The sequence below is a fragment of the Dermacentor albipictus genome, chromosome 1 (genome assembly GCF_038994185.2).
Source record: "Dermacentor albipictus isolate Rhodes 1998 colony chromosome 1, USDA_Dalb.pri_finalv2, whole genome shotgun sequence".
Classification (NCBI taxonomy): Eukaryota; Metazoa; Arthropoda; class Arachnida; order Ixodida; family Ixodidae; genus Dermacentor; species Dermacentor albipictus.
The window spans coordinates 347,839,911-347,855,861 of NC_091821.1; the positions used below are offsets into that span (position 1 = coordinate 347,839,911).

General features: G+C 48.4%; 1 protein-coding gene and 1 long non-coding RNA gene across 5 annotated transcripts in view; one reads left to right on the forward strand and one right to left on the reverse strand.

Moving 5' to 3' along the window:
- LOC135896232 (lachesin-like) overlaps positions 1 to 15,951 on the reverse strand; it is a 348,730-nt gene that overhangs the window by 166,774 nt on the left and 166,005 nt on the right. For all 4 annotated transcript variants that reach the window (XM_070531782.1, XM_070531783.1, XM_065425606.2 and 1 more), the window contains one exon: positions 4,822 to 5,026. In XM_070531782.1, coding sequence (XP_070387883.1) covers positions 4,822 to 4,828 — 7 coding nt within the window. In that variant the 5' untranslated portion in view covers positions 4,829 to 5,026. The remainder of the gene's footprint in view (positions 1 to 4,821; positions 5,027 to 15,951) is intronic.
- The window catches only part of LOC135897588 (uncharacterized), a 191,153-nt gene that overhangs the window by 150,931 nt on the left and 24,271 nt on the right, over positions 1 to 15,951 (forward strand). The window lies entirely within an intron of this gene.

Below are 15,951 nucleotides of genomic sequence, written 5' to 3' on the forward strand. Positions count from 1 at the left end.
GGCCGATAGATTACGCATGACCAAAATTCAGCATTGTGCATACTTAGTAACTTCACCAATGAAGAACCCCAAGTTCTTTATGAGATTAGGATTCATAGGTTACTTCACACAATTAGTGATATCCATTTATCTATTTATACTTAACCCCTTTCCCAAGAAAGTGAGCCATTTGGAAGGCACCCTGACAGATAAATAGAACAATCGACAAAAAGTGATCAACCAGCGAAAAAGTCTGTTAATCACAGTAACGCTGACATTGAAGGCGCCTTAATTCCTACGTACGTTCCTTCGACACACCCGACTACGTTCGTAATGTTCCCACGAAGTGGGAAGCATTCTTTTATATATGCCCGCTCCGCCGCAGTATTCTGGAAAGCTAGCCACCGCTTACGCACTGCCGCATCGATAAGCGCGTCAGACACATCTCTGACACAGTGGCTAACAGTAGTTTGATGGCGTCCGATGTAACGCTCGGCGCCGACGCTTCCCTGAAAACTCCCAGTCCCGTAGAAACGGAGGGCACAGATGACTTGCTCTAAGACGGTGAGCGAAAGAAGCCCGCCACGCTGTCACCGCAGACGAGAGTCTTCGCCTCGCTCGTCACACAGCCAGCACACTGATGTCTTCGACAGGCGAAAATGACGCTGAAACTCCCCGCCGGTCATGCAGGTGAACGGGTCCGGACGGTCATACTGACGCTTGCTGCCGCTGGATGCAATGCCGCTGCCGCTGCTGCTGCCGCCGCCATGTTCCCGAGTTGAACTCGGAGGGGGTTTCGCGATGTACGAGTTTAGCACGAGTTCGCCTGTCAATCAAAACCAGAGGTCACGCCCCGCGCGAGGCATGTAACTATTGCGCGCGCACCCACTACAGTTGGGCCACGCCCAACTTATCTGCCGGCAACAGCGACGCGGTGTCGAGCTGAGAGGCATCAACAATCTTGACCGCCGACATAAAACACGCACAACGCACTGTCATCGGTGATGTACTGAGCACCACTATCGAAAACAAAGCGTTTACTGTCGCTGGCACACATCTTCTCGGGCTGAGATGGCCGCACAACACGGTTTCATTGCCTGCATTGCGGCGCGTAGCGCACAGTAAATAATTATCGGCACGTCACTGTAGGTGCTTGCAAGGCGTCGAGGGGGACGACGATGCTGAGGAGGGCTTATTGCAGCAGTCGTTTCAGATAGCTGCTCTGTCATCGGTGATGAAACGGAGCCACAACGTCGTAAACACGATCAGCGTCCGAGAATCGCTCGCTCTTCTAGGCCCAGTGCAATGACATTTCTTCATCACAAGCACTGCGCACTCAACAGTTCCAACACATCTCTCCGTTCGAAATCTGATTTCATAACTGCACACAAGAGTCCTCACCTGCCAAAATGCGAGTGCTGCGGTGTCGTTACGATATCCATCTGCGATCGCTGCTGGCTCCAGCAGAGGTAATCCGCAAGCACCTTCGACTGCACAACACACTCATATACTGCGTACGTGCGCTCAGAGGCGCCTTCACTGGGCAAGCGATGACAAGCGATGAATTCTGTCGCTGGGGAAGCACGCACGTTTCGCAATGTATCGCAAAGGCTTCGCGCACAAAGATAAACTGGTACATTTTCACTGAACTGCGACACTACGCACTCTAAAATAACATACCACCATTTTACAGCGACAGCTGTTGTGTCGTTTTTAGTTGGTAAAGCGGGGGCCTTAATAGCCTAGTGAAGCGCCTGCGATGAACAGCCGTACCGCGGCGCTGCGTTTCTATTCCCCTAATAGAGAAAGAGTGGCCATGACCCTCCATGGATCATGACCGACTTTATTGAGAATAGCACTGCAGCGCCCCTAGGCGACTTATCATCGTATGAACGCCCTCGTTCGTGCGACCCGTTTCAATGTACCGCTTCTAAGCTTTCGCCTCCCTGTCGCCACTCACGGCAAGATGTGCAAAATTTAATAATTTGCTCGATCTCCGTTTATCATCACAAATTTCTAGCATTGAAAACGAAAAACAGATACCTAAAGAAATAAAAATGTGCGTTATTTTATTTGTCGCATTTTAACGTATTCGTTTGAGTGAAAGTGTAGGTGCAAGAATGCGCCGCATGTACCCCGTTCGCATTCGATGGAGGATAGATAGATAGCGCCCGAAAGATGAGGCACGCCCTTGACGCGCCCGGGAAAGGCGTGGCAAACGGCTCACGGCAAGTGTGCTGACAGACAGCGGGGCAGTCACGGTATCGCTAAGTTGCGATAATCCGTTGATAACAATACGCGGCGCTGGCGCGTTTCGTTGTGCAGCCTTCTGCGCTTGAAACGTGGAAGCAGCGTGCCGCGCAGGGTGCGCTCATGTTGTCATACGCGACTTTCTGTCTACATATTTTTTGCCTGCACCTTCGGCCCGTTGCGCGCTATCTCCGTTCACTGACTGCCGTCGAGCAAACTCGGGCAAAACTCGGGTGAACGAGAAACTCGGGGCATCCTGCATAGCACCCCTAGTTTGGGTTTCCCTCACCTCAGGTGGCGCTGCGCCACACGCCACAGGTTTTGTTCTGCATCCTTACCTAGTAGCGATCTGCCTTCGCGGTGCGTGGTTCTACATTCTAAATATTTACTGCGCTCTTCACTGACCACGAGCATCGTATGAGCCATGTTTCTTAGTTATAGGGAGGTCATGCTGAAGCATCCCGCTGCCAGTAGAACTAAGACGACAACACACTGTTTAGGTGCGAAACGGCACTGTGGTAAAAAAGAAAAGTAAAAAAGGAAAGAACGACGAGTGCCATCTCCGCAATAGCGAGCTATATCTATTAATGCTTAGCAGTTAGGGCTAAATTACGCATTCTTTATCTAAGAGTTTTATTCCATTGAAGCGCAGTACTTCTTTCAATAGAAGTAAAGTACAGCATCTCTATAGAACAGCATAAGGCATATTCAAGCTCCGCCTATCTTAAACATTGTTCTGGTTGAATTTTTACGCCTAGTTAGTCATACTTGACATAATTAGCTCTGATGGGGCCGTTACAAGTCCGGAAACGAGCCTCCTTGCAGAGAATTAATATACATAAATGGAATAAAACAGAGCTGCATTAAGCAAGACGCAGTTAAAGAAACAAATGCTCCACTTTCCCCAATAAAGTACGTACAAGGACACACCGCAGAGAAACACAAGTATTATGGATTTAAAAAATAGTATATCGAACAATGTAAGCCACCATCAAGAGCTGCCCCATTTGCACACAAGTAAAGTAATTAAAGCTTGTCAACCATCAGGCGTGTGACATTGCAGAGCCGCGTTTTACTTGGTAATATTTCAGTAAGGCTGCCATCAATGCATGAAACATGTGGGTCCCCTCCCCCCCTTTTTATTTTTGCTCTATCTTTCCAAAGCCGCAAGTGAGCATCTGAAAGGTCAACTGATGTCACTTATTCCGTGGGCGTTTGACTGTGTGTTTCACTTGTTTATTAATGAATAAGTATTATGGTACATTTTGAATCAACTTTGATGACTGAACATGCTGAAAGGGAACCATCCCTATAAGTTCCCTAATGTCGTAAGTATTTAGATCGGCGTTAAATCATCTGCTGTAAGACAGCTTTAATGCAGCTGGTACCTAAGGTAAAGACAACTCTAAATTAAAGGAAATGGATGCTTAAAGAGTGCTCATTTGCGATTATGCTCGCAGTACCTAATAATCACTTTATATCTATAAACCAACATAAAATTTAACGTACAGACTAGTTACAGCTGAGTTAGCAGTCAAACATTTTGAATACACTGTGCAATTTAATACCGAGAACATGGAATGTCTAACTGCCACTAAGTCTCATTGATATAGCTTTCGACACGTTGCAAAGTTTAATTCGTAGATTTAAACTCTTTTTCTGAAATCGCGCATATTCATCTTACTGTTTTCTTGATTTATTTTGTTTGCCATTGTTTCCGTCGCTTTTGTGTGCGTGTTTGCGAGCGCTTATTTGGAACAGAGCACTAATGAAGGGCGTCACTTCTACTTCCATAAGATCGTTTGCGTTTTAGTAAACTGCTCGAAAAACATTTCACTTTGTGCATCTGTGTTGACCGTGCATGGGCACTTTAGAACTGTTGTATCTGTATTTTTTCTTTGTCTTTGTCTCAAGCGTATGCACGGTTTTGAGCAGATCTGTCAATTAAGAGGTGTGTGTATCCGGCGCCATCTACAGGTACCAACATCGATGTCCTTGAACCCAGATGAAAATAAAAAGAGCGAACGCGTTCTATAGCATTCTGATTTCGTTCATTCACGCCTCGCTAAGAATTTCGCCTCGCGGAGACAACGAACCTAATTCAGCAGTGCTGTTTCCACGGGGTCGTACTGTTAGGCAGGCGACGCGTGAAACAAGTGCCTTTATGCAGGCCGTAAACAAGACTAACCCGCATCACCGCTTCTTTCGTTCACCCCAAGAGGCGGGAAAGCAGCTCGTCATTCCTATAGGGCGCATTCATTGCAGTTCTATTGTTGGCCGGGCGTTCGCCTCGGACGCAGCGCGGCCTTCTTGTTTGCGCCATTGTACCGCATTATGAATTCGTCCCTTGACTCCACGCTTCAGAGTAACACAAGCGTTAAAAAAGAAAAGCAAGTGCCAACGAAAAATGAAAAGAAAAAAAGAAGAGCCTGAGAAAGAAAACAAAAGTGAAACGAAGTCTCCGCCCCCCCTCTTTTCTTACTGCGCGGACTCGGCGTAAGTTCTCGTGGCGAAACTGAATAAGGACGCGGCGGCAAATTCGGGAACGCCAATCAAATTTGGCAGGAAGAAACAAAATGAACACCACCTCACCTTCCATCCCTGCCCGCTTTTATTCCTCCGCTCGTCGTTCCTTAAGCTTCGGCTGCCCATCGTGCATGGCAGTGCTTTTGTCCCCGCACGCCAGCGGCGGTCGACTCGGGCCCTCTCGACGGCAGTTTCTTTTCTCCGTTCGTCTGTCCCGCCGTTTTTCTCAGTCAGTGGTTCAAGTTTGAAGAGTCTTCCCCGTCACCGTTTCCTAACCAAGGAAAACAACAAGAATACGCCGGCCGAGATAAGGAGCCGAGCGAAGCGAAGGAGCGAAGCGTACTACCTCGCCATCCAGCCAGCTACCCATAGCACAGGCGAGACTGCGCGCTCCCACGGAGGTTTGCAACTCGTGTTCGAACAACGCGCCCTTACATCCGCGCGGAGCAGCCTTGATTGGAGCCGCCTTGTTCGCTAAGGAGATTTCTCGGAGACGGCGGTGACGTGCGTAAAGAGAGAGGGGAAAGGAGAAGAGGAGCTGGTGAAGAGTTCGAACAAACGCTACGCCCTCGTTTCTGCTTGCCTGGAACGAGGACAAACCTCGGCGCACCGCCTCGGCAGCCTCTTCTCCGGCCCGTCTATCTACATGCCTCGTGTGCCTGCGCCGAGAACGTGCGCTGTCTTTTTCGTGCGTCGCGAGTGTGTGTGTGTCTGCGTCCTCGCTTGAGAGCGTTAGTGCACGTGAAAGCGAGAGCCGGCCCCCCTCGCGGCATCGCCGTCATGGCGGCGACGGCCCGCGGCGCTGCGCAGGCACTTTAAACTGGGTAAAAGAAAAAGAGTAAGAAGACAAAACCGAAAGAGAAAGCAAACTACGAGCCTACAAGTTACATTCTTTCAGCACGTAGAAGCGGCAGCAAGAGAAAATAAATAAATAAGCACCAGCGGCAGTGAGTGTGCACGAAAGACACTCGAAAGACAAAAGCATTGCTCTAAGTATACAGTCGGCCTTGTTATTTGATTTTATTTTCTCTCACTCCCTCTTTCTTTTTGGCCTTTTTTTCCCCTCATCTTCAGACTCTCTTTGGCTGTCTATTTTCTGGTTGTTCTATCAAGGATCGCGATTCAAATCACGGCGACAAAGACGATGCAGGCTTTTTTTTTTCTTCCCTTTCTTCTTCTTTTTTTTTTTGTTCCGCTCATCTGAAAGCCTTCTTATATTGTACGCTTTCTTCTGAGCGATTTCGGTTCTGCAACTCCTATTGCACTTTAAACCCTACATTACCTTCACTGTAACTATTATCATTCCTGTGGAGCCCTCGTTTGTTAACAGAATATTCCCTTATCAGTATTATTATTGCTGAACTCCTGGACGTCGGAATAAGCAAAACCCGGAATACATATACCGGCCAAATGGTGCCGCGAATACTATAAAAATGTCTTCCTTTCTTTCGTAACTGCCTCTCAACAAAACTTATTGCTGCAGAATGCTTGGAGCCCGGTCTTTGTATAACTCGATATCACACAACATCACACAAAAATTTTGAAGCAGTGATCCATTACTGTATACGTATATTTTTGTTCTTAGGAGGAAGTGACAACTCCAAACCGGGCGCGTAACACGCTGAAAGTGTTACAGTGGATTAATGAATGGAAAACACTTCGAACTACAAGATATTTACATGAGTTCAATAGTAAGTCAACTATGACATTTGTGAAAGTAGTAAAAACGACAATGTCATTGATACCTCTAGATAAGGCGTCAGTTTCACAAACCTATTTAATGTTGACATTCCCGAAAAATTGATTGTTCACAGGTTTTACAACGAAAAAGTTTTGCTCACTCGCCTCAAGAATGAAACATTTTGTGTGATTGCGCTTGTAAGAGAGAAATTTTCTTCAGATATTTTCATGAAATGTAATGTCCCTCATAGAGTGCAGTTGCATGGAACCAAACCTTCTGAGACGCTCATCTCAAGCTGCGTGTGTGCTATGGACTCCGTACGTTGTCTCGGCGCTGCTGAGTCTCAAAACAACGACGCCACTATCTTGTTTGTCTCCTAACCAAGCTTGTTTTATGGCCCGGCTTACACAAAGGCCATCATGTAGTGTTTGTGCGTAACCACGCGTCAAAATAAAGCGCCTGTAGAAAAGGAGAGAGAAAAGAAGTAAGCACTACTATGGCAAAACGTCACCGTGTCTAACACACATACACATGCGCCGCAAGGAAACGTCCATAAAAAGTAAACAGCATATCTGTGGCGCCTCCGTCACGCTTCACGTTTTCCGTATCCTGTTCACTAAACTTGGATTCAAAAAAAAAGAGAGGCGGAAAACGCCGGCAAATCTTCACGGGAATCCCGGAACAAGAATCGAAGCCAACGAACCGTGAGTGTGCCACGAATATCGGAGGAGCCGGTTTAACACAACGGGGGTCTCGAGAACCTGGAGTCCTCAGATCTCTCCCTCTCTCTCTCTCTCCCCCTTTCTTTCTCTCTCTTTCTTTCTCTCTCTTTCTCCCTCTCTTGTACATATCTGCCTTTGCATCTATGCCTTTCCTTTCCCCTTGACGACGTCCGCTCTCGTCCGAGAAGGACTCGCCTCGTCATTCGTGGCGCGCTCTCGAAGTGCGGATCGCTGGCTGCTTACGAAACGCCTCTGAATGCTTCCTGCTGGGATAACCCGCACACGTATACAGGCCTAAGGATTCATCCTTTCGACTGCTTTCTTCCGTTGTTCTCTTCTCTTTCTTTTTTTTTCATCTCTCCTGGCCAGGCAACTAGCGCTGTATGCTGCCCTTGTCACGCTCTCTTCAAAACTCCTCATGAGATTTAAGGCGCATAGCTGGGAGTGGAGAAGAAGTAAAAGGAGGGGGTGTGGTTGTCGGAACGCTGTGTTGCCTCTATGTATACCGTGTCCTTGTTTTCAATTCTTTTTTCTACAAGTCTACTTTTATTTCTTTTAAGCTTTCGCTGCTTGTTTAGAATTGTTTAGCTGTCCTTATTTTGTTCTTGGTCTTCTCCGTCTTCTCTTAGGTACTTCTCGTTCACAGAATAAGATGAGATCTGGGCGTACACAAAACTTAACACGCGTGGCAGCGGAAATGAAACGCCAATGCTGTGTTTGCACTCAGCGCGCCTCCATTTATTCATCGTAGAGCATTTTAGTGTTTTGCGCGTCATATTTTACATGTATTTCTGAATATATTTCCGTATTCTTGTTTTCCTACATGTCAATAAACCTATATGAAGTCTGAGGTGACGTGCGAAATTGTTGCCACTTTCTGCCGACCCCATTCCAGGCGCACCCTCCCCCCCTTATCCGGCAGCCTCCTTGCTGGAGTAAGCGAGAATGATGTTGCTATAATGTACGACATTTTTAGAAACTCGTGTTCTTCTATTTCATCCTTGCGCTAATACGAATAACAAAGCAGGAACGCACCACCTGAACATTTCTGAAAGCGAGACTAACGTTTCAATATAATGTTTGTAACACTAAAAATGAAAAAGAATTTTTTAAATCCGAGGACACCTAAACAGTTATGAGTTATGAATGCGAAAGCGTTAATGTCCAATTGAACGCCGCTGAGCAGTAATTCGAGTTATGAGCTCGTCGCGGGCAAGCGTGCGCATTGAGACGTTGGCACGTTTTGATTTTGCCTTACCGAGGCGCAGTTTGAACGCAGGCGAGAGCTTGCGCAGACAAGGAATGCCTGGAGCGCTGGTGTTCCGTTTCACCTAATGGCATCTTCGGTTGGCCGTTTCGGAGCGCTCTAGACCGCTCTCGCGAGCGGCATTGTCTTTGGCTGGTTGAAAGAGGGTGCGCGATCAGCGTTCGGCATGTTCTTTTCGATCATTCTCCTCCATCTTCGAGTGCTCCGAGGCGCTCCGACCCCCGCCATCGGGACAGTCGTCCAGATTGAGAGCGTTTCCAGCACCGTAATCACAACACAGCGCCGCCGCTGCTGGCGACGGTCCACCGTAACCTAGGTAACCTAGTCCACTGTGTGCTGATGTCTCAATGAACGCTCGTCCCCCCGGCACGTCCACCGCTTTTCCCGGCAGCCCCGGGAGCTTTGGATTGGCGAAATATTGGACGTTGGCAGTAGTCACGTGGTTTCGCATCTGCATTTCCTCCTCCAAGAGAGAGCCACGCTTTGGTCACGCGTTTGGCTTGCGCGCTTATCTTCTACGCCTGACTTCGGGGAACACCGGATCTTCCCGACTCCAGTTCCCCGATCTTCCCGACTCGGAGCATGGAGGCGACCAGTCGAACATGCTCTAAGTTTCCCCCGTTGTGATCGCAGCCAATAGGAATTAAGCTGCTACAGACGCCGGACGCCAGCTTTTTCGCTCAATGAGCCATTTGACGCTTTCGTATCCAGAAACACAAGACAGTGACATCAGCCTCACACGCTTCCTGCTTGCTGCGTCAAAGAGGCACAAATATGATAACAGAATGAAATTAATAGAGATGGCGTTAACTGGGCTCTGATGCGGCAGTACATATCACGCCTAAATGTGGTCAGGCGACCTCAGATATTGCAACAGTGCGCGCGTTGCTTAATCCGCCTGTGACGCAGAAGGATGCTACTCAAAAACTGTCGTTTCTGGAGACGCTCTTGTGACGAGCGGGTATAACATAGTACGAACAAAGTCGCGCTCGACATCATAACAAGAACAAAAACACAGGTAGCGTTTCAATTTGAACTGACATTTGTGCGAGCAGAAGATCAGGGTACAGCCATTCCTATAAGAAACGAGTTAGACTTAGCAAAAACGACCTCTGATTAGGAAAGCTAGAGAAAGCAACTGAAATGCCTTGAGGTATGCCAGAACTTATACGGTGTCGGGTGATATCGTTCAACCCCGCGCAAAACTGGCCTTTAGGCCTAAGTAAAGAAAACAAAATGATGATTATGTCGTTATTGTTTTTCACGCCTCCAAAGCACCTAAAGCACTGACACGGCAGATTGTGCTTGTGAGAAACTAAGACGTACCTTCCTTTACAGGAAAATTGAGGTCTCTTCTACAAACTAATACGTTATAGACAGCAGCCATTAATGTTTTCACGTGTGCTCACTTGCAACACCACTGGCTTGTCCGATTTGTCGTATGGACTACCACGCTGCTCGATGCTGTGTTCCACGTACAGCACGAACGCCATATGACAGGTATCAGGCCTCAATGGAAAAGTAGGCTGCGGTGCTTTGATGGTTAGGTTTAACTTAAATGCACACTCGGTCCGGACCCGGTCCGGTCCGGTCGATCGGTCGGTCGATCAGTCGGTCGGTCGGTCGGACGGTCGGTCGGTCGGTCGGTCGGTCGGTCGGTCGGTCGGTCGGTCGGTCGGTCGGTCGGTCGGTCGGCCGGTCGGTCGGCCGGCCGGTCGGTCGGTCGGTCGGTCGGTCGGTCGGTCCGGTCCGGTCGGTCGGTCGGTCGGTCGGTCGGTCGGTCGGTCGGTCCGGTCCGGTCGGTCGGTCGGTCGGTCGGTCGGTCGGTCCGGTCCGGTCCGGTCCGGTCCGGTCGGTCGGTAGGTCGGTCCGGTCGGTCCGGTCGGTCGGTCGGTCGGTCGGTCGGTCGGTCCGGTCCGGTCGGTCGGTCCGGTCCGGTCGGTCGGTCGGTCGGTCGGTCGGTCGGTCGGTCGGTCGGTCGGTCGGTCGGTCGGTCGGTCGGTCGGTCGGTCGGTCGGTCGGTCGGTGAAGAGTATTTGTCAAGGGGGCTGCTCCCCATGACACTCATTACTGTGGAGAAGCCAGATATAACGATCACTTTTGGCGGATTTGGATCACTTTTGGCGGATTTATTATGTCAAATATGGAAATAACCATATTTGACATAATAAAAACAGTTGCAATGCGCCTATATCTTAGTTTATATTAAATGGTACATAACCATTGCGCCTGGCATAAAGAGGAGACCAAACATTGAGGGAATACTGAACGTGAATGTACTTACAGAGATATCCATATTACAGAAAGAATCTGCGGCGGCGAGCTACACTGCATTGTAGAAGCCCAAGAAATATGCAATGACGGATGATAATAAAATGGAGGAGGTCATTATATTCAGACACAAGCCGATAATCATTTTCTATATTTAACCTCTCAGTCAGGCGTCAGGAGAGAAGCCTACAGAGGTTATTCTGCTTAATTATACATTTTCGGTGAGGACAATGATACAAAATGAAATATAATGCCTACTGTGGTCAAATGGCGACATGCACAAGCAAAAAAGCTAGCGTATGGCTTCTGTCTTCCCTAAGCAGGAGAGCCGCCAAGTAAATGCTCGGAAATACTAACTTTTGGCATGAGATATAGTAGTTATTCATCTGTGGTGAGAGGAGCACATTAAGTACGCTTGAATGTGTGCACATGAGTAAATTTGAATCAAGTTCAATTTCCTGATATTTTAGTAGAACATAAGTTTGTCTTATAAGTACGGGATTCGAACCCTTCACTGAGTGGTTGAAAACAATACTCTATCGACAGCGGAGCTGTTTAAGCTTTTAGTTTCACCGTGGAGCGTCACCAGAGAGAGAGAGAGACAAAGAGGAGGAAAGACAGGGAGGTTAGCCAGTGTAAGTACTGGCTGGCTACCCTGTGCTGGGGAAAGGGGTAAAGGGAGTAAAAGGAGAAAGAAGAAGAAGAGGAGAAAAAAAAATTAAGGAAATTCACGCAGTACCGCGATACTAGACGATACAACACTCAAAGGCGATCGCACAATTCGCAAGTCCTTAGATACTTCAGCAAAGCCTTTAAGGCCTTGAGTGCCGAAGCCCGTCTGGACCAGTGTCCTAGAGCCTTCTCCTCTGTAAAGGGGCGATTGTCCAGTTTTTCGAGCGCGGTTACGAGCACTGTTCTTGGCACTTTGTAGCTGGGACAGTCACAAAGGAGGTGCTGAATCGTCTCCTCGCAGTCGCAGGTTCCGCAAGTAGGGCTGTCGGCCATTCCAATACGGAATGAATAGGAGTTCGTGAAAGCGACGCCGAGCCACAGGCGGCACAGAAGTGTTGCTTCCGCTCGTGGTAACCCTGGTGGTAGCCGGAGTTGCAGACATGGATCCAGTCTGTGGAGACGTTCGTTCGTGAACTCACTGGTGTTCCACAGATTCTGCGTAAGCTCGCGGGCGAGAGAGCGAAGACTTGTGGCTGCGTCTGTTCGTGACAGTGGTAGTGGTACAACGCGGGCACCGTCGTGGGCCAGAAAACTCAGCCCAGCTCTGCGCCGCCTCGCGTTGCCTAGTAACCACCTGCGAGAGGACCGAGCCACGTAACTTTCTCGCACCCTACACGCGTAGGGCGGAGTCCTGACGTCACAGGCGAGTAAAAGCTCGGAATAGCCGGCGCGGCGGCACACCTCTCGCTTCCTCTACTATGTACGTACGTGCTGCTGCCATGGGAAGACCGAAGTAAGTCCGGACTCCCGAAGAAGCGACTTACCAGGAAGAGCGCCATACTGCCAAGCGAGAAGCGATGCGTCGCCGCCGAGCTGATCCGGAACACCGCGCCGAAGCTGCGACTGAGAAGAGTCTACGCCGAAACGAGGATCCCGGGATTCAGTCCAGGGAACGCGAGAGTTGGCGCCTCGGCTGCGACTGCTTGAAAATTTGTGACTGCCCGAACCTAGAAACGACTTGGCCAATCCTACCAACAACTTAGCAAAACCTAGCATACCCTCGCGAAACCTACAAACAACTTAGGCGAGCCACGTAATAGCTATGTGATCACAAGTCCCGCTGTTGACTCCAGCCTTGCACCACTAGTGCAATCTGTGCATTTTTTATCACTTTGTTGCAGCCCATTCACTTCTTGTCAGGTCAAAAGGCATGTCCGTGGGCTGCCTGCCCGCGATCGCTACAGCTGCTATATTCTCTTATTGCTCTTGAACCGGCAGGCAATGAGCCCGTAAATAGCAAGTTAAACGGACTCTCAGCAGCGACAAGGCGTAAGACCATAATGTCTTCTACAGCGACTGGTTACGGCAATAGTAGACCTGACAATCTCCTATCACTTGAAATATCTTCTATAAGCCTCTCCGGCGTTACTTTCAGCATAGATCTAATAGCATCCTGACAACTCCGTGACGTCGTTTATTGAAATACAACCTCCTTTCACATTATCATCGTTTATTCTAAAATATTTTTTTTCTTTTTTCTCTCCTTTTCCATTTTTTTTTCTTTGTTGTGAACCCTCTCGGAATTTCCATAGCGTGGCTGCTGGGTGGTGCTGCGGTCTTGGCGAATACCTCACACCTACAATAAATTGAGTCACGTGCCCGATGGTACGAATGAACCTCAGTTTCGCAGCATAGCACCCCGATTCTCTAATCATTACGCCACAATCGCACGTATACCTCGATTGTTGCCAATGCCAGCTAGGTCCTTCAGATGATCATCGCGTGTGTCACATTCCGTAGCACGGATGCGTGAGAACACTTGCGCGCGCGCCAGTTTCTTTTTAGGCCAAAGAAGCAGGAATGAAATAAAAAATAATTATAGCAAGTTATTTACCGCCTCACTTTACGTATACTCCAAGATATGCGTTGGATATGCATAGTTCTTATCCTTTCCTTTATCTTTCTTTGTGTGTGTAAAAATCGGATATGCTACTTAACCTGACAATGAACTGATTTCTCCTTATAGATCTGCCTCGATGCTTGTAAATTTGCGAGTATTTACCGCTGCTATCGCAGCGCGAAAAAAACCAGTAACATTTTGCTAACAGTAGCGCTTTCTGCTTCACACTTCGTCTTTTCAAACTTTCATCGCGTAGTAACGTGCACTAGATATTTTTCGCCATAGACCGCACTCTCCTCTTTGGTCGCACACTATCGTCCCGTATCTCTACTCTAAGCCCCTGCCCAATGCCCCAGACGCCTTTGTCCTACTCTAAGATTATCGTTGCTTTCAGTTCTTTCCCAATCTCTAAGCAACACATGATATGTTACCAGCGACGACGACTCAGACAGAGTCGTTTGTATAATAAGTTATACTCTCCTTCTCGCTCTATCTTTTTCCATGTCGCTCTCTGAACACTAAAAACTTGCAACACATGCAGTATCTTTTTCTGCCGCCATCAATGCGTTCCTTGTTTGAACTGAGATGAAGGCTTTCAAGAATAGAAAAGTTGGAAAGCACATTCTGACTGCGCTCACTACATCTGGGTATCTGGGTGCCGATGGCGATTTTGCTACACTTGCACGCCAAGCTGCGTGGTTGGTTACTCATGCTGTTCAACATGTCAAGTAACACGCGACATAAATATACATACGCTTTGATTTCATCCTAATTAAATATAATTGAAACTAGCGTAGTATTTATTAAAATATTCATGCTAAATGTTGTTTATTGAACCACACCGACCTTAAGTTTTAGATAACGTCATCCTGTGAGGCTGGTTTCCGTTATCCGCCTTCAAAGTACAGTTCCTATTATCCGTTATCATGCCATTATGCTGAATATCACATCTGCTCCGCTGACACAGTTTTCTTTCGGTTTCGACTCGCAGAACTCCCAAAACAGGAATATAAACTACATGCGACGATCAAAAAAGTAATATGCGATATTCGTTTCAGAAGGCCAGTATTCGTAACATTTTTTTTTTCTTCATTCAGAAATCAAAGAGAGGTAGAGACGAAAGAGCAAGAGAACGAACGCAAGGAATCAGCGAGCAACAACCTGGAATGAGTAGCCTCGTCTTTCAGGTTTTATCCATTGGCCTCGCTTTTATGCTTTGCCTGCGTGCACTGCGACTTTTATTCCAGCCGTCTCCTGATTACTGTTCAAGTTCGACTCTGTTGTATGTTTCGCACATCGCCTACCCGTGTGGCCGGGCTTCCATTCGCGGGGATCGTCTGTCTTTCCACGCGCCCCGCGCCACACGTCGGATCAATGCTTCGCCATCCTCCCGTAATATATTTTTCCCCTACGCGGGGCTCTTCACCGCCACGCTATTCAACAGAGTTCGAAAGCAAGCAAGCAAGCACTACGCTTCCGCCACGTTCCATAAAACACCACCCAATGCTACACTTTCTTTTTCATTCCAATCTCTTTCTCCGGGGGGCTAAATAGCGTTCGCTCACTTTGACTGTGCCAGCGGGAATCCGAAAGCCCACGCGTTTTCGAACGTGAAACAAGAGACAGAACAGGAAGAAGAGTATGGAACGCACTCTCTCTCTCTCCATCTCTCCCCTTCCCTTCATCGCGAGCAACTCGAGGGCCTTTGCAAGAGAACGTTGGCGAGAATGAGTGTCGACTGCGATAAATAAACACGAAGACGGTGACGACGGCGACCGGGTCGCCGAAGTGGTAATGCGGAAGACGAGAGAAAAGGAGAAAAAAAGAAGAAGAAACAAGGACGGCAACACGCGATGGTCTTCAAGACAGAGGCAAGTAGTGAAAGCGACACAAGAGAGAAAAGGGGGATAGAGCGGGAAGTGCACTGGCGTGCCGTTGTGAGCGTGAGAAAAAGAAAACGGGTGGGAGTGGGAAAGAAAGGAAGAAAGGGGAGAATAGGGCCCAGGCGAAGACGAGGCGCGAGGCATGCAGCGGTTTTTCATCGAACATCGATTCCGACGGCATGTTTCCACGCGCCGAAAGGCGGCGATTTGATGATGCGTCCCATGCCGCGGCGGCGGCTGCGTCGGCAGCCGATCCACGCAACGCCACGCTGCAGCCTGGCCCAAGTCTCCTCTCCCTCGCTCTCTCTCGCGCGCACACGCACTTGCTCGCTTACGAGCATCCTTCATTACTCATTGCCTCGCATCTTATCAACAGGACTTGGCGTGTTCGCAACCCCTTCTTTTTCATCCCCTTCTCCGTCAGCCGAAGCGGCGAAGACGCTTCGCCGTCGTCGGGCGTTCGTATGGACCCCTTCGATTTCTCGGCTAACGCCTCGAGTTTCCGCCTTTGTTAAACCTCCTTTATTTTCTTTTATTAACCTCGTCTTCTCTCTCTCTCTCTCTTTCTCTCGTGTTTCGTCCTCGCGGAAAATGGATCAGAGGTAAAAAAGCGAGCAGCCGTTTCTGATTTTCCATTTTCATATTTTTTCACCCTTTGCTTCGCCCCCCCTCATGTAACACGTCGTCCTGTTTCTGGTCTACATACTGCCCCGCTTAGTTTCACTATATGTTTGCTTTCGTTGACGTTATCTGGCTCGCAACTACTGCTCGTACCTCGCTCTATCTTTATTATTTCTTTT